The sequence below is a fragment of the Pleurodeles waltl genome, chromosome 4_1 (genome assembly GCF_031143425.1).
Source record: "Pleurodeles waltl isolate 20211129_DDA chromosome 4_1, aPleWal1.hap1.20221129, whole genome shotgun sequence".
Lineage (NCBI taxonomy): Eukaryota > Metazoa > Chordata > Amphibia > Caudata > Salamandridae > Pleurodeles > Pleurodeles waltl.
The window spans coordinates 561,917,991-561,937,949 of NC_090442.1; the positions used below are offsets into that span (position 1 = coordinate 561,917,991).

At 41.1% G+C, this 19,959-nt stretch overlaps 1 protein-coding gene across 10 annotated transcripts in view; it reads right to left on the reverse strand.

Moving 5' to 3' along the window:
* The window catches only part of FOXP2 (forkhead box P2), a 261,065-nt gene that overhangs the window by 165,908 nt on the left and 75,198 nt on the right, over positions 1-19,959 (reverse strand). For all 10 annotated transcript variants that reach the window (XM_069228942.1, XM_069228948.1, XM_069228946.1 and 7 more), the window contains exon 3: positions 3,512-3,601. In XM_069228942.1, the coding sequence (XP_069085043.1) occupies positions 3,512-3,601 (90 nt within the window). The remainder of the gene's footprint in view (positions 1-3,511; positions 3,602-19,959) is intronic.

The following is a 19,959-nucleotide window of genomic DNA, read 5'->3' on the forward strand; positions in this document are numbered from 1 at the left end:
TGTCTTACTCCAAGCTGTATAGGCTCGAAAGCCTACTACCAATTAAGCATATTAGGTGATGTGCATCTCTGTAATGAGAAGGGGTGTGGTCTAATGACATCAACACCCTATATCAGGTGTGCATAATTATTAGGCAACTTCCTTTCCTTTGGCAAAATGGGTCAAAAGAAGGACTTGACAGGCTCAGAAAAGTCAAAAATAGTGAGATATCTTGCAGAGGGATGCAGCACTCTTAAAATTGCAAAGCTTCTGAAGCGTGATCATCGAACAATCAAGCGTTTCATTCAAAATAGTCAACAGGGTCGCAAGAAGCGTGTGGAAAAACCAAGGCGCAAAATAACTGCCCATGAACTGAGAAAAGTCAAGCGTGCAGCTGCCACGATGCCACTTGCCACCAGTTTGGCCATATTTCAGAGCTGCAACATCACTGGAGTGCCCAAAAGCACAAGGTGTGCAATACTCAGAGACATGGCCAAGGTAAGAAAGGCTGAAAGACGACCACCACTGAACAAGACACACAAGCTGAAACGTCAAGACTGGGCCAAGAAATATCTCAAGACTGATTTTTCTAAGGTTTTATGGACTGATGAAATGAGAGTGAGTCTTGATGGGCCAGATGGATGGGCCCGTGGCTGGATTGGTAAAGGGCAGAGAGCTCCAGTCCGACTCAGACGCCAGCAAGGTGGAGGTGGAGTACTGGTTTGGGCTGGTATCATCAAAGATGAGCTTGTGGGGCCTTTTCGGGTTGAGGATGGAGTCAAGCTCAACTCCCAGTCCTACTGCCAGTTCCTGGAAGACACCTTCTTCAAGCAGTGGTACAGGAAGAAGTCTGCATCCTTCAAGAAAAACATGATTTTCATGCAGGACAATGCTCCATCACACGCGTCCAAGTACTCCACAGCGTGGCTGGCAAGAAAGGGTATAAAAGAAGGAAATCTAATGACATGGCCTCCTTGTTCACCTGATCTGAACCCCATTGAGAACCTGTGGTCCATCATCAAATGTGAGATTTACAAGGAGGGAAAACAGTACACCTCTCTGAACAGTGTCTGGGAGGCTGTGGTTGCTGCTGCACGCAATGTTGATGGTGAACAGATCAAAACACTGACAGAATCCATGGATGGCAGGCTTTTGAGTGTCCTTGCAAAGAAAGGTGGCTATATTGGTCACTGATTTGTTTTTGTTTTGTTTTTGAATGTCAGAAATGTATATTTGTGAATGCTGAGATGTTATATTGGTTTCACTGGTAATGATAAATAATTGAAATGGATATATATATTTTTTTGTTAAGTTGCCTAATAATTATGCACAGTGATAGTCACCTGCACACACAGATATCCCCCTAACATAGCTAAAACTAAAAACAAACTAAAAACTACTTCCAAAAATATTCAGTTTTGATATTAATGAGTTTTTTGGGTTCATTGAGAACATGGTTGTTGTTCAATAATAAAATTAATCCTCAAAAATACAACTTGCCTAATAATTCTGCACTCCCTGTACTCTTACCTACACCACTTAGCAGGTGAAGTTCTTATTTATAAATCTAAATCACGGTGATAAGCATAGAAGTCGCTCTTCCAGATGCAGTGAAACTGTATTTTCCAGGCAGTTTTAATGAGGTATGTGATAGTTTTATGTTGTATCACGCATGCTGTATGGTTTTGTTTTTTATGAACGTTAAAGATGCATGTTCTTAATAATAACTAAACACAAACACATCTGCTTCCTGGAATAACTGAGTAATGGTTTGATGTTGGTGAGGTAGTGGAACTGCAAGTGATTCCGTAAAGTGCTTCCGAAAAGTAATCTAGAATGTTCTAATCAAGGCAGTGTACGGATTTCCAACAAAGACAGAGTGAAGAACATTTGTGTTCAATAGCATAAGGATGCCCCTCTATCACATCAGTGGAGTGAAACATCTGCTCCTTTCTCCTCTCCTTACGCTTTTCCGCTCACTGGCAGAGATCAGGTCTTTAATGCCATTGGGATCTGGCGCCCAGCAAACAGCACGTTACTGCAGCAAGGTACACACCCAGTCTAGACATGTAATCTTTTCCGATGGACACACCCAGTCTGGTGAACGTAAAGCAACACTAACGGAAGGGGCGGTAATAAGCAGAGCAAGGGAATGCGCTGGTCTGATTTGCTTTCTCTACTTTCAGCGTGATAGCTTATAAAATAACTCATTCAGCAACGGTGGAAGAATTATTCCTGCAACTAGGAAAAATGCAGGTTTGTCAGCAAGGGTGTAAGGATTATTATTGCAACTAGAAAAAATGAATTTTTGCCCACAGTACCCCTTCACCCAGCAAAAGGGTCACGTGTAGGTCCCTTGCAGCATTATGCAACCTTGTTTGCCCACTGTCGGAGGAGCAGCAAGATGGCTGACTTATTCCACTTGAATTAAGAACTGACCTTGCAAGCATCTTCCCATGTGTTTCCTCTGAAAGAAGAAGCAAAACCGGTGGCAACTTCTAGATTACTGCTGTAATTAATATAGTGTGGGTGTTTATGTTGACAGAAGATGGACTTAACAGCAATGTGCTCGAGGACCGGACATGTTTTTTTCTGTTGTCTTCCGGTCACATGCTGCCATAGAACTCAATCAGGGTTTTGCGAATTTGTTTTAGTTTAACTTTGAATTTCGGAAGAACCATCGAGGAACTGTGCATATTAAATTTCATTAAGGGTAAATGGGTGGTGGAGAATGCGCTTCAAAGCTTAAGGTATCTACTCAGCACAGTGAAAAACATCATCTGATAGACCAAACCTCTATGCAAGGTGGAGAGCAAGAACCAGACGTTGCCTTGCAGCGGGTGGGGGAAGCATGGACAATGCCCCAAAATCCTTGAAATATGCGTTTGTTACAGGATTATCATTTTTCCTCATGCTGCATTACCTACAGGTACTGCTTGTGCTAAACAAACATCTGAAAAGTCTACATCACACTACAAAAGGCAAAACATTACACTAGTACTTTGATAAAGAAAGGAGACTTCTAAAGAAGTATAGATGATGACATTGACTTGAATGGCTGATTTAAAATACATCAATTTATCCGATTGGTAATTTCTTCATTATGCCTCGTTTCCTATGTTGCTGCGAAATCTGACCTATATTAAACAACTACATTGATTCTGTGCAATGATTAATTATGCAAAGTGAGCATTTACTACATACAGCATTGGTGTTAGCCTGTAAACAGTTAGGAAAGCTTCCTAAATTTATTACAAGGACTTTCAAAGAAACCATATAGAAGGATGAAAACTAGTCTAGGAGAAGTTAAACACCACATGCGCTGGAAAAAAGATAAATGTAAGTACTTTAGTGAGATCATATTTTACACACAAACAAGGCTTGCATCAAACAAGATTGCTTCAGAGGCTGTAGGTGTCTGCCATTATTTTGATGCTGTCTGTATACTATTCTATAACGCAAAAAAGACCAAAATGTAATAAATAACATTTGTTGTGCAAAGTATCCCCAGGAGTAGAAACGCAGAACTAACCTGCAGTGGTCTCTGTTTGTCGTTGCCCTTGGGAGATTTCAGTCCACTGTTCTGCTGCTGTAGAAGAATCTGTCTCGCTGCCTGGAGTGCCTAAAAGCAAGAAAAACACGAGGCTGAAATAATTTCGGAACACGTCTTGTAAAATACAACAGTGCAGAAGTCATACAGAAAGCAAACAGGATGTCCAAGGCACAGACTATTTTATTGTATTTTGACAAACAGAAACCCATGCTAAAAGAGCAAATGCTACAGTTCACTACTAGTCTACACGAACCAGAAAGGAAAGTTAAAGTCACTTTGTTTGAAACGCATACAGAGAAACACTACAAGAGAATAGCTGCACCTGGAAATTACCAATACTGCAATGTTTGATAATAACCAGTGTTAGAAATGGGATCTTTGGTTGGCAGTCAGCTAGGACCCCCACTCTAGTCAGGCTAAAGGAGAATCACACTCAGTTAACCTCTGTTCACCCCCTTGGTAGCTGATCACGAGCAGGCGGGCTTAAATTCATAGATAATGTGTTAAGTGTAAGTACAAGCACACACAGTAATACAGTGAACCACTACAAAATAGACAAGACCAAATACAAATCCACAATACAGTTACAAATATGAACTCAGCACTTAAAAGCACATGAATAGTGCCTAGAGGCAGAAATACTGCAAGTTGGTTTAAAAAGGCGTAGAGACGGAGTTGTTTCCTACAATACGATGCCAATGGTGGTGTTTACAGAGTCGTTCAACCCCCTAGGTACAGTACCTTAGCAAACAAGTAGAAAACAGGCCGGTGCAAGGAGTCAGGGAGCGAGGCATCGCTGGATCTGATACGGTGTTGGTTCTAGTGCTATGGGGCAGAAGGACAGAGGCATCACGCAGCAGCATCGGGTCCGTACTGCAGAGCGGTGGAGGTGAAGCTGCATCGGTTGCGAAGTCGGTCCCTTTATTCCGGCAGGCTCAAAGACCGACTAAGGCACAATGCTGCGGGGCGACCTTAGAGGTTTGCGATGAGGTCACAAGGCCACAGGCAATGCAATGGTATCGGATGTCACAAATGTCAGACTTATGACATTTCGAAGTCAGCGAAGTCGAGTGGGATCAGCGGCTGCAGCGATGCAAAGCCTACAGGGTCATCGCACTTCTGCGAGGTCCACTGCCTCAGGGCAGGAGGCGTAGCGGTTCCAGGCAGTGGCAACCTTTATGAAGTCGCACTGTATTGTCTGGCATTGTTAGACAGGTTTTTCTCCACAAATTCACTACCAGGGGCCCATGATCTGGAATGGCACCCTCTGGCAAGCTACAGTCCACAACAGGCAGACTCAGAACTGGGTGGTGAAGCCTTTGCTGTCCACAGCTCATAGCTATTCGTCAGGCAGAGGTTCCCTTGAGTCCTTGAAGTAATCTGATTTGCAGAGGATTTGGATGCAATACTAATACCATTTTCAGCCTTTGAAGTTGGCAAACTTCTTAGGAAAGTCTCAAGTGTTTGTAACATCCTTCCTTGTCCAGCCCAGGCCCATGCCACACACCAGTGGGTTGGAGACTGCATTGTGTGAGGGCAGGCACAGCCATTCCATGTGTGAGTGACCACTTCTCCCATCATAGCACCAATGGTTCATCAGGATATGCAGGCTACACCCCAGCGCCCTATGTGTCACTGTCTAGAGGAGAGGTGCAAACAGCCCAACTGTCAAACTGACCCAGACAGGGAATCCACAAACAGGCAGAGTCACAGAATGGTTTAGGCAAGAAAATGCCTACTTTCTAAAAGTGGCATTTTCAAATTCACAATCCAAAAACCAACTTCACTAAAAGATGTATTTTTAAATTGTGAGCTCAGAGGCACTAAATTCCACATTTTTAGCTGCTCTCAAAGGGAATCTGCACTTTAATAATATTTAAAGGCAGCCTCTATGTCAGAGGTCTTCAAACTGGGGGGCGGGCCCCCCTAGGGGGGCCTCAAGTGTTCACAGGGGGGGCTCCAGACTCTTGCCAAAAGAAGCATTAAACACATAGCAGGCCTTTTTTTAAGTAGAAGCATGTTTTTGCATCTTTAAAAAGGTAACAGTACTTAACTGCAATGTTTAAATAGGTCTAGACATATTTAAACATTGCCATCTTTATACAATAATTGTGCAAACTTCTGAGGAGAGGGCCCAAAGATTTGTATTTTTCAGCTTGGGGGCACGGCATTAAAAAGTTTGGAGACCTCTGCTCTATGTTAACATATGAGAGATATAGGCCTTGCAACAGTGAAACCCGAATTTGGCAGTCTTCCACTGTCAGACATTTAAAACACATAAGTATGTGTCTCACCTTTAACATACACTGCACCCGGACCATGGAGATACCTAAGGCCTACCTTAGGGGTGTCTTACATGTATAAAAAGGGAAGGTTTAGGCCTGGCAAGTGGGTACTTGCCAAGTCGAATTGGCAGTTTAAAACTGCACACACAGACACTGCAGTGGCAGGTCTGAGCCATGTTTACAGGGCTACTAATTGGGTGGCACAACCAGTTCTGCAGGCCCACTAGTAGCATCTGAGTCACAGGCCCTGGGCACCTCTAGTGCACTCTACTAGGGACTTACTAGAAAATCCAATATGTCAATCAGAGATAGACAATTGTACATACATTTTACACAGGAACACCTGCGCTTTACAGCTGGTTAACAGAGGTAAAGTGCCCGGAGTATCAAAAACAGAGTCCAGCACACATCAACAACCTGGGAAACAGAGGCAAAACGTTAGGGGAGACCATGTAAAGGATGCTAAATGTAACACCCAGGTGTGGGAATCTCTCACAATTCCAAGTCTGGGAACTAGGAACATGGAATAGCCTATGATAGTGGTGTTATCACACCAATTTTAACATAGTCCAAACCCCACCCCCATATACAGGTCACTTCCTATCATTCACATTTCACTAAGCTTTTTGAGGTGGTATCTGAATGTTGCAAAGCATGAATATGTGGGTATTCCCACAAACTGGGAATCCTGATTCAGAGGTAAACCCATGTTTATGGTTGTGGTGTAACGGCCAGAGCGGCTGACTTTGGAGTTGGGGAACCAGGTTCGAGCCTCAGCATCAGTTCAACATCCTGTGATAGTGGGCAAATCTCCTAATCTCCCCGTGCCTACCAAAAAAGTCCTTATGTAATGTAACTGGGGCTCATGTCAAGCGCTCCACTCCCTTCAGGTCGAGTTTAAGCTACATGAAACCGCAAAAAAAAAAAAAAATGTGACTATCACACCAAAAAGTTTACCATTTGTGGATCTTAAAAATGCCTGCGCCGTCACTGCACTTAGCAGAGGTGGAGTCAGCATGTGCAGATGTAGGAGTCTGGGTCCAGTACATGCAATGTTCCCAAATATCAACAGCATGTGCTCAATGTGAGGGTGGGAAGACAACTGGTGTTACTGAAGTAATGTCTGAAAGACCCTTCACCTTTGACAGCGGCCTATTTGACGAATACCCCAATACAAATTCAAGAATTGTGTTTTAAGTCTGCGCTGTGCTTATGCCAGGGATTCCCTATGTCGCATTTGTATAGGGGCTAGCACCCTCTGGAATCCCTACGGCTCAGTGGAACCTTACGGCACACTCCAGGGGCCTGCTGAATAAGGATAGAACCAAAACGATGAACCATCTCCTGAATAGACTGGTGTCTACCGCAATCCAGGAACATGCCTAGGGGCCCTGCGCATGTTTTGTAATGTGAACAATTTGAGGGACTCTTATTTACAAGGGGGAGATTCTGCACCAGGGCATGTGATATTTTACAAGAGACCGCATTTTAAATTTCAAATTGCATGGGATGACAAAGAGCAGTCAATATCAGCCAACGGTAGCTGGTTTGCTCCAACTGCACCCCCCATGTCATTTCCGTATCAGTGCTGCTTTTGTTTTGAAATTGAGGAGTGCACAAACGGAAAACTAAAACAAACAGTTCTCTGCTTATAAGAGCACTATATTACATGCTTCTTAATGCAGGTTGAAAGAGCTGTGACAGCAAAAGCCACAAGCACATTGGGAACATTGCGCTAATGATTCTATGTGTCATGTGAGTTTTGTGAGGGTTCTTGATTGCATGCAATAAACATAATTCACAAGGTCTATGAAAATCTATTAGATTTGCGTGCCGAACAACAAATGGGATATTTGTACTAGACCATGAAAATAAAACTCATTTGAGCAATCTTATGGTAAAATAATCAAGATTCACAACAGATAAACAATCGTAGAATTTGCACTAGAATCAATGGGCATGTTTTTGTCAGATATTTTCTCGTATCCATGACGACAGTTGATTTGACGCGATGTGCATATGGCATTACACTGCCAGCTGGTGTGAACAATGTTTGAACTGCTGCATTGAGATGCTGAGCAAACAGAAAAAGTTGCCACGTCTTAACCCTGGGGGAAGGCAGTCATCCCCTGATCAATTATGAAAAGACAGAGAGAGGGCTGCTACAGTCTGGCTCCAAGCAGGTTTTCTGAGAAGGCAGACAGACACGGAAACCAGAGTAAACAAACCGAATGCCGTGGCATCATCCCCTAACAACATTGATTTGTCTCCTCGTAAAAGGCTACGGTACGAGTTTGCAGAGCTTGCCTGGGTGCTCCTGCACATCTACATAAAATTCGCAGAGGGAAAGGTCATTTGTCTAAACGCACGCCATAAACAAAACACTACTATGACCAATTCCTGTTCGAAGAAACAATCAAAAGTTACTTGTGTTAATTGTAAGAACCCTATACTGCTCACCTAAGAACAGACAATTTCCCGCCTCGTAAACTATGAAGAAGTGAATTCAGCATTGAAATATCAAATTATTATAATTCATGTGGTAAGTTAGGACTCTCAGAACAGGAATTCGAGGTTTACTCTACGACTTAAACTTTGAATTCCTTGTTTGCTGATGTTACAGTGACACCTAAAGGCAGGTCACGAGCAAGCGCTGGCTGACGTCAGAGAAAGACTTCTTGCTCTCTCCAAGTAGGTCAAAAGTCACTGTGGCGATTGTTGATGGAGGGGGGGCGAGGAGGTGGAGCGAGGTAAAAAAGTGAAAGAAAGGTCCGAGTTATAGAAAAGAGCGCAAAGTGACATGGTGCGTGTGCAAAACGAATGTTATATGAACTGAGTCCAGATTTACAAGGCCCTAGCACCTCTTAGCACCACACTAGTGTCATTTTTTTTTACACTGTGGCATTAATGAGGTGATTCTCTTTCGCCATATTTACAAAGTGGTGCAATGCTTGCATTGTGCCACTGTGTAACCTCTTGCTCCACATTATGCTGGCGCCAGACATAATGTACGCAAGGGGGGGCATTCCCGCACAGTGAGGCCCGTAAAAATGGTGCAGTGAAATTACAACATTTCACTGTGCCATTTTTAGCGTAATTTTTAACGCCTGCTCAGAGCAGGCATCAAAATGATGCCCCCATTACTTTCAATAGGCCTCCCTTTACTTTGCATGATTAGTGCCACAATTTACGGCGCCAATCCTGCAAAGTACCACAATAATTTCTGTTGCTATTGTCCTAACATGCACCCAGGTGGGCTATATTGTAAATACCACACACACATGGTGTCATTGGGTGTGGGGGCGTAGTGGGGCACAAGAAAAGTGACACCACTTTCCTGTAAATCTGGCCCTGAGTGCTTGAACTAAAAGTGTCAGGGAGAGGGCTTCATGCAATGCATCAACAAAGGAAATTTGGAGAAAGAGCAACATGGGCTAAACGTATGGGCCACAGAAGGCAAATACCAAAAGAAAGTTGCTGCCAACAAAAAACAAAACAAAAAAAAACACACACACTGCCCTGATGCAAGTGAGCACTAATCGCAAGTAAGGCCATGGTCAATGCCTGTTCCACCTACATTGATGACCGCCATCAACTATTATTGTTGGTTCCACAATCTGCTGTTGTGAATATATACTGAAAATATTACAGTGCACAGTTGTACTGGTAAAGACGCTTCTCGCCTCAATAAAGAATATTAGGTGATGAAAAAATGACCGTTAATAAATACATCTAAGAGCCTACAGAATGAGCAGGATTTACTGCAGTTTTGGAGGCACCTCTTTTAAAGTATCTCAAATCACTCCATCTTTTAGAATATTTAGCAGGTAGTGTTCTCTCTCAACAAACAGGGGAGTAAAACTGAACCGTTTCATAGCCTAGTATAAATTATTACTAAAAAAGTGGCACACATTTTTTCAAATACCATACCATTTTAAATTATTTTTTTCACTTAAAAAAAAATATATGTTTTTATTATTTCCAAAATGTGAGTTTCAAATTTCCCACAAAAAATCCCCCATCCATGTTCATTTCTATAGTAAAACACAAACGTCTGGACAAAAATAGCACTACGCCACAAATCGTTGTAGTCCAGCTCCCCTGCTGTTTCTTGAAATGTGAAAAAAAATGTATGTTCACACTGTTGCACATGCTTCCATCTAATTAGTTCAGGCACTAGCCTACTTAAAATATTACCTTCTGTTACGAGTTGATCAAAGCACACGTCAGTATTCAGACAGACTCTTATCATCAACTGATCATTTAAAGCAATGCTTTATAAACTCGTGAAGGAACACACCAAAGACTGTTCCATTCTGTCTCTGGGTGCAATTCAACTTTCCAAACCTTGATGTCCTCCCGTACAACTACATGTACAAGTATGTTGCAGATAAACATCATGTACTCTTTCAAAATGATGTTATGTTGGTAGAGTTTATGCTCCCTTTTTACCTGCCTGATCACCATGTAAACCAACCACAACAGCTTCTGTTTTCTGGTGACTCAAGCGGGTTCTTTGAATCCTTAATCAGCATATTGGCACTTGCTGCTGGTAACTTTCTCCCCGAATGAATATATACAGTAAATCTAGATCAATTTATGAAGCCACATTTCATCATCATTTTTACAGGGAGTTATTGTGACGCTATGAGCCATTTCAGTTAGCAAGAAACACTGAGTCACAGTGAATTACACAAGAGGACTACATTGACTCCACTTGCTCCACCTATCGCAGACCCCCATGAGCACATAAAGTTGCACTGGTCACATGTGCACACTACAGAGAAGGTTTAATTTAACTTGGACAATATTTGGAGCGATTCACAGAAGAAAATGAATGTACTCACAATGTGTAAAAAAACTAATTTTCTTCAGAGATGTCTATCAGATTTACCACTCAAACTCTATCTTAATGTGCATTTTATGAGTCAATGGTGTTAAGAAGCCCTTCAATGCCTGACAAAGCTCTGTAAATCTTTTCTATGGAGAACTCAAGGACCATCAAGAGAGATCGACATCCATTTGACAAAAGCTTGCGCCCATTCAATCATGAATGATCATAATATAGATCCCCAACTGCTTGATGGAATTGGTCTACAGATGATCAAACCTTTTCAAAAGACTGGTGTCTTCAGCATAAAAGAGCAGCTCAATTGGACGAACCCCAATCGTTTACGCAGTCATTGAATATACCAATTGATTGGGAAAAGGCTGACATCTATTGTAGCGCACAGATTACAGGCAGGTCAGCCTCCAGACATGGGGGTATAGACATGATTTCTCCCGAAAAACCGGAAACGATGCTATGCTCATCCTGCTAATCTTCAATTATGAGATCACAATCAGAAATTAACTTTGTATCAATCTTTTACACTGCACATGTTGATGGCTCTGTTCGGTAGCCACAGGGAATTCTACCACCAGCGCGGTACTGATAATAATTTACATTGTTTCATTTTACATGGTTCTGATACGAAAGTATATGCAGGAAGACATTCCTTCCCAAGCAGGTAGAACCATAAGATAAATGCTGATCAGAATTTATTGAAGAGCCCAAGTTGTCTCCTCCCAGATATGCCTTTGAAAATAAAGCACAAGGTCCACAGCATCGAAGTTTAACTTACCTCGAGGGCCCAGTTAAATAAATTGCTAAAAATAACTTGTAAATTGAAACAAAAATAACAAATGGAACATGACATACATAATAATACATAGCTTGGAAAGTTATTTATTTGATGTTAGTAAACTGACATTCTATGTAGTAATAATAAACCACAGAGAAGAAAAGGTTTTTTCTGATGGTATGCATGGACATTCATCAGACCAGTTTGTGGCAACACAGGAGAAAAATATGCTAACTATTTCGGTATTTGATACTTGAATCAAGTAACATTCCTCCAGCATAAATTCTTTTTTTGCCCTATTTTGAAAATAATAATGAGAAAAATCTTACTTTTGGATACAAGGACTTCTAGAAGAAGGAGACAATTAGAAATTACTTCATTCCTGCTAGCCTATCCGTTTCCAGAAATCAAAGAGAAAGTAGCTGAATTTCCAAAGAACCTGAAGAATGAAATGTGTAAACCGAGGAGCCTCATTTCAAAAGAAAATGTGAACAGCTTGAGAGTCAAAAAAGCCTTGTATAGCAAATGAAAGAAATACCGCCAGTCCAAATGACTAAGCAGGACTATTTGGGCCAATCTACTTATAATATCTTTCTTCTTTCCTGGAATTATCACATGGATTTACTTTCTTGCATGGCCTATTTTAACAGGTTTCACTTTTGATTTGTTTTGTTCTTAGAATTAGGATTAGCCAATTGGTGAGAACCTACTTAAATATAGAAAATCCATGAGAGTTCATCCTGAGTAGCTTTGTAATAGTTTAGAGTTAGCCATTTACAAGTCGTCTGTTAAAAGATAACTCAAAGGAGAAGATGTGTTACTGTTGTGATAGATCACTGATAGTTTAAGACACTGCTGCCAGAGGACACAAATATCACTTGCACACAGTTAAAAAAAAAAAAAAACTAAATAGGCTGTCTGGGATGAGAAGACCATAAAGGAGTTAATTTTCTGATCCTCTGATTTCCACTTGCAGAATAGATTCACTGAAAACAATGGATGCAGTCATCAAACCAAAGTAAGCTCAACATTGATGACACATTTTGACAATTCTGAATTCTTCTTAGCTGTAGACGTTGGACTATACCAATGTTTGGTACGACACTTGATAAATAGTTCAATTGTTTAATGGAAGTTTTCATCCCAGATGAATGACGAATCCAGCAAACACTTTGCTATTTTAGGGCACGGGTTTTAGATGACCATTCAATCTGTAACTCAGAACTCAAGTCAATGCATCCACATCACTGGTGCATTCACTGGCCTTGGAAAAACCTGGAAAGGGGTTCGCCATAGATCATGCTGATTATTTATATATCTTGTATATATAATATATTAGATATTAGGAGCATACATAAAGATTTGGTAGTAATGGAATCTGAAAACATGTTCGTGCTTCAAGAAGGGATAAACAGATTTATTTCCATTTATCAGCATTCACTAAAGTCAAGAATAATTCAAACAGGCGACACTCCAAGGTGCTAACAATATTCACTCCAATGATTAAAACACCAAAACCTTTACTTGAGGGCTGAAACAGAACATTACATCTAACTTTGCATACAAAATTAAGTGAAACATGCAAACATTAACACTTGTATGAGAACGTGAATGAATTATACACATTAAAGTATCTGTAGAAGTGAAATGAGTACATCTTGTCTCCATGGTGAATGATTTGTGCGACTGCACTGACAAAATATTTCCAATGACTTAGTAATTTGCTTCTTACTGGTAAGGAACACTGAAGGAGAGAAAGTGTAACATGGCAAGACAATTCAAGATGACAACATTAAGCAAATAGTTTTATGAATTTTTTTTTATTTTTATTTATGGCATATTGTCAATAATAACTTGAGCAAAGTTGTTTTGACACTACACTCAGAACAATAGTTAATTCGGTTTCGTTATGTAACACTATTGCACTGACCAAGGTCATGTTATCTAATTGATAACATTTGTTCTGGCCGTGAGTAATCTTTGTAGTCCATAATTTCAAAAGTAGGCTCCAGTGGTAGAAGTGATTGTGACTACATGTACAACGTATTTAAGCAAATTCAGAATACCACATGTGCTATGCAACACACACTAACCTGCAAGCACTGGTCATATCTTATCAAATCTTTATTCTTGGTTGATTGAATATATATCCTAAAAATGTGAAAGCCTGATATACAAATTTAAATGAGAACTACACATGGCAAAATGTAAATTTACTTTATAAATAGCTGTATTTTCCCATTATATTTTCTCCACCTATGAAATAAAATCTGAAGCAGAGGTTTAAAGAAAAAGGAGCGGACAAGTGAATCATTTGTAATTCCTACTCAAATGTCTTCACTGTCTCTCCTTCCCTTACGGGAGAAAGGATTGAGTATTCCATAAACAAGTTACAAAGCATACTGATGCTGAAGCATGCTGCTGGGTTGACAACAAGGTGCACTCAACTACACTAAAACTGATTAAGTAGGCATTGCTCCAGACAGACAACTCAGTCTGCTGCTGCCCGCATGGAGGCCAAAGACCCTGCTCATTACAGCTGCCTATGCTACCTGGGTTCGTCATGTGCTCGCATCTGCTTACAGACGCAGCACAACGGAATGCCAATCCTTTACAATACTCTGCATCACCAACCTTTCTCGAAAAAAAGAGCCACCCACAAAACCTGTTAGAAATAAACTGCATCAATAACAAACCTCCCACTCACATTTGTAACTTCTCTATATCTAGCCTATACTCAACATAAGATTCACCAATGTATACTAGCCACAAATTACTGGCAGACCCAATAAATTCAGAACATTTCTGCATGTTGGAAACCTGGTTAAATGAGTTATCCCAAAACATATTGGACTACCTCTTCCCTCCTGACTACATGATGCTATCATCAGACAGACAAAATTGGGGGTGGAGTGGCCATGATTGTCAGATAATCTCTCTCATCATCAATCCTAAAAATCCTCCTAAGATTAATTTAAAACATGAAAATGGCACTGGTAGCAAATCCTTCCTTAGCTATCTACCTTCACATAATATATCAGCCAACTAAACCCCCCCAACAACTATGAGGAATGGTACTCTGAATAAATTGCTCTCACCAAGATCCTACCTCCAAACATCTATACAAGACTTTTCAATATCAATTGGCAGAATCCTCAGTTAAACGTTTTCTGAGAACTAGACAGTGTTATGAGAATGCCTGACCTCACTCAATTGTCTACCCTACCAACCAACAGCCAAAAAAAGAAAAAACAATCTATTGAGGGCTGCACTTGCCTCCCACCATTCAAAGTCGATGGACCAACTATTTCCTCCTAAAAGTCAGCTTCCCATTGGCAAACTGCTTACAAAAGAGACCTCTCTATACCACAGTTTGGACTTGAAACCACATATTATTCACCATTGAGGCCTTAAAGGAATGCTTACGACTGATGATCAATAAGACTGAAAAGACTAAGGGGCATATTTATACTCTGTTTGCGCCGGAATTGCGTCGTTTTTTTTTACGCAATTCCGACGCAAAACTAACTCCATATTTATACTTTGGCGTTAGACGCGTCTAGCGCCAAAGTCCATGGAGTTTGCGTCATTTTTTAGCGTGGACACCTACTTTGCGTTAATGAGATGCAAGGTAGGCGTTCCGGTCTAAAAAATTGACTCCGAGGCATGTGCGCCGTATTTACACTCCTGGGCAAAATTCACGCCCGGGAGTGGGCGGGTCAAAAAAATGTACGTACGGCCGCTTTTGCGCCGTTTTTTAGCACCTGGACAAGGCAGGCGTTAAGGGACCTGTGGGCTCAGAAGGAGCCCAGAGGTGCCCTCCCATGCCCCCAGGGACACCCCCTGTCACCCTTGCACACCCCAGGAGGACACCCAAGGCTGGAGGGACCCATCCCAGGGACATTAAGGTAAGTTCCGGTAAGTATATATATTTTTTTTATTTTTTGTGGCATAGGGGAGTCTGATTTGTGCCCCCCTACATGCCACTATGCCCAATGGCCATGCCCAGGGGACAGAAGTCCCCTGGGCATGGCCATTGGGCAAGGGGGCATGAGTCCTGTCTTTGCTAAGACAGGAGTCATTTCTATGGGGGTTGGGAGGCGAAAAAAATGGCGCAAATTGGGTTGAGGCGAAATATTTGCCTCAGCCTGACTTGCCCCATTTTTTGACGCCCAAGCTCCATATCCCCCTACGCCGGCGCTGCCTGGTGTACGTCGTTTTTTTCCACGCACACCAGGCAGCGCCGGCGGCTAACGCCGGCTAACGTCATTGATTAAATACGGCGCCCGCATGGCGCTTCAGAATGGCGTTAGCCGGCGCTAATTTTTTTTACGCAAAACTGCATTAGCGCAGTTTTGCGTCAAAAAGTATAAATATGGCCCTAACTACATTGATCTTATTTGCGCCCAATGCACAAAAATAATTGGCGAATTTGCCAACTTCAGAGCCCCAGCAAAACTAACAACTCTGAAATGCATCCACAGCAAAACCTGGTTCAATTACGTCTTGCACAGGTGCATAAAATAAATCAAAAAGTTAGAAAGGATATGGCAATGAAACAAACTGGACATAACTAAATAAAAACTTAAAGCAACCAGAAAGTTGATAACATGAGAGTCAGGAAGAGGGAAACCTCTTCTCCCTTCCCTTTGAAATGCAATTGCCAAACTAAAAGAAGACCTTTCTGGTAAAAGAAATCAATATGTGGGAATCATTCCAGAACCTCAAAACCGAGAAGCTAGCTGAACGAATCAACAAAATGTGTCATACCCCAAACTTCAGAGACTCAATTCCAGTCAAGGCAATCAAGTAGAACATTAGTTTAGTCACACTATTCTGGCTCACACTAATCAAAACATCACTAACCCAAGGCCTATTCCCCAACCAAAAGTAGCACAGAGCAACATAGTCAAATCCCTAGGTTTTATCCTACACTCCTCTCTCAAGTTAACAGAGAAAGTGTACTTAATGGCACATTCTCCCAACATCCATTTCCATCAACTTAAACATCTACTCTTCTACAATCAAGATCCTCATTCCATCCTCTGATCATTTCAAGAATTGACACAGACAGTACCATTTTAACAGGTAGTCCCACATCAACACTGACGTTGCTCAAACCCATCTTCTGTTCCACTGCTAGAATCTTTGAGGAGAAAAAATGTTTTGACCAAATCTTCCAGATATTGAGAGACCTTCACTGGCTCCCATTGGATGCATGGATGAAGTTCAAGATCAGATGCATTGCCTACAAAGGTTTGTATAACAAAAAATGTTTGCACAACATCAGACCTACCTATTTATCAGATCTCTCACACTATCCAAAGGCATAAGACTCTCAAGAAGCAACACATCCTAGGCACAAGAAACACCTAAATTCAAGTGCTCTTTAGCTCTGAAGCATTCAGTCTCAGGAGCGGTATCCAGCCTTTGGAACCCTCTTGGCTTAAATCATACCCATTATATATTGTCTTTAAGGAAAGGCCTCAAGACGTTTCAAAGCATACCTTAGGCATACCTCAAATAAAAGTAATCAAACTCCATGATGGCCCACATAGAACAGTCACCATCTTCCCCACCCACATGTTACTTCTGGGTGTCTCTAGCCACACTTGTGTTATCTTTCTTCAGTTGTTTTGCAACTGCTGACACGCTTATTTCATTCCCTCCACCTCTCTCACCCCTCCTTCCCTCTCCTCACCACTCCCTTTTTTCCTGCCGCCTCTTCCTAATAGGATGTTCATATCAGATTGAATGTGTTGTTCAACAGTGACTGTTGAGTATGTATCTCAATTACTGATAGGTTTACTAGGGCTATCTCACTTAGGTTCTGGAGGTTACCTTTTCTGGACTACAAAACTATGCCCCTTAATGCTCTTTGGTTCTTGATGTTGTGCCCCCTTCCTGCAAGTTTCATTCAACAGGTTTTTTAGTGCCCATTTGATGCAGTTGGCAGAAAGAGGCAGGCACAGAGGGAATCTTGCCTATGTTTCTTAAGACACTGAATGGTCTCTCCATATTAGACTACAGCATTCTATGATGAGATTCCTTCCCCACCAACACAGATTCCAGCTGTGGTCAATTTGGAGCAACATCATGTGCCCGAAGACCTATGCGGTGAGATGCATCTATGGCCTTGCCAATACAACTTAGCTTTAGCTTGGTTTCTTGCATACAGTGTCTTTCAATGGACATGTCTGTCCACTGTAATATGACCACCAGAACAAAGTACCACCCTTCTAAAAATTCCTATGGCCTCCACTGATGATATTCTCAGGTCCCTTCAGGGATTCTATCTGTTGGATGGACATTTAGTAGTCTTCAGTTGTAGCCTTCTCTGGTGTTCCCTGTAGGAGAGAAACAAGGGTTGACTGCCCATCTGGATCTTCAATCTGTGAGCACATCTCACATAACATCTATGTTTCTGAGGCACCCAGGCACTGCAGTACATTCAAGTATGTGTCTGTGATTACCTTCTGCTTTTAATAGGACGTGGGGTTCTTGGATATCTAGAAGTGGTGTTCATCTCTGCTCACTTTATAGCCATCATCATTGTCGATCTTGCGCAAGTCTTAAATTTGCAGCTCTGTGCAGCTTAATATTGTTATTAACTGGTGCTGGACCCACTGGTTAAAAAAAACAGTATTGGCTTTTTGGAAGCACCAAAATTGGTGACTGTGACTTACCTGGCCCTGCAGTACCCACAGTCATATTTAAGTTATACCTTGAGGATCCTTTGAGTCTCTAATGGTCTGATTCAAGGGCTTTCAAGAGCCTATGCCCTTTTCCATCCAAGTCACAGAAAGTTGGAAACTCCATGGTGCATTAATCGTTTCTTAATGATATAAATATAGATGGGTGAGCCGTTTGGGCAGGATGGCTCTTTTGTTGTAATAGGTAGAGTATATTTTGAGTATTGATGCTACATTGAACCACATCTGAATTATAGTTGAGCTTGGAAAAAAGGCCGGAGTCAGCCACATTGGTGTAATACTTACAATTCAGTACTTTTGTCCTACTGTAAAGAGCATCTCAAATACAAAGGGACATATGCTTACAATACTGCACATGACTGTTAGCAAGTGTTTGTTTTTCTTACACTTATACATTGCCGAAAAACACATTTAGTCCAATCTCATAAACAGTCCAGTCATTAGGAAATACCTCAGTGAGTACACCCCAGAGTTCTACGGTGAGTTTTCAAATATTCTTCGACTTCAATTCTTTCAGATATATTTAATACTTTTGAAAGCTCAGAGATAACGATAGCACAGTGAGTGCATCTTTCTTTGTTAACTTTGCAATGGCGTTTTTTTCTAAGCAGTGAAATTATTCACGATTCATATCTTACATATTCAATTTTCATAGACCATGATTTCTTTTACAAATTACTCACCCCCTAATGTGAAATGTCATATCAACAAATGTCAGCAACGTTTATAGAGAAAGCCTTTATTTGGAAATTATTGCGAACAAAAGGTTAAGGACTAAAACTAAAACTTTTTGCTATGGAAATTAAGGAGAGCTATTTTGGCTTGGTTCATATGGCAAATCCTAATTTTCATTAATAAGGCAAACGCCACGGAATCGTGTAACGCCGTCGAGAGCAACATACAGATACACTCATCTAGTAAAGTGTTGTCGATTTAATTCACACAAAACTCGCAATCATTATGAGTAAGTATGTGTGGGCCAAGTAGATGTTACAATATGCAGAATTACGTTTTAAATCAACTAAGGGGGAATGGTTTCCAAGGCGGCAAAATCATATCTAATTTCCAAAAACACATTTGTTTTGAAAGTAAGAAGCACTTGCACTTAATTGAGTTATCTAATTTTAGAACAAACGGTAGGGTAACAGGGGAATGTTTACCGGAACCAAACAAAAACAAAGCAGGATTTTACATAAAGATCACAATTAATTTAATGTAGCAAGTACACATATTAAGAATAGTTTATAATCTAAGAGTCGCTCCAGAAACCGTTTAGGAAAAACAAACTGCAGCCATTTGCAGTAAAAACTCTGCTGGAACAATATTCCTCAATCTTTACTATGTACAGTAGCTGTAATCTAGCTCAACTGTAAAATGAGCTAAAAATAAAAAAAGACATGAATTACCCATTAATTGAGATAAACGGGCACAGGGTTTGAGGCTTGTCAGCGATAATTCGTGCAGATAAGAGTTTTCTACTTATGCATATTCAACAACCATCGCTGTTAGTTGACTTTAATGATATCCCGAGATTATTTAATACACGCAGGCCCTGGCAAAGGACGGCAAAGTCACAAGACTCGTTACTTTCTTTACAAAAGTCTGCATGCCTTTTCAGACAGCAGATGTCAGTCAGTTTTTCCACTTTAAAAATAAGACTGTTTAACCTATCAAGTGTTGCATTTGAGAGGTAAAAATGAAAAATGACATCTGGGCCCATTAATATCTTCAATGTATAAACAGCCCAGCATGCCACATTCTTGAGAGCTGAAGGCTACAAAATCTCTCTGAAACATAAATAACAA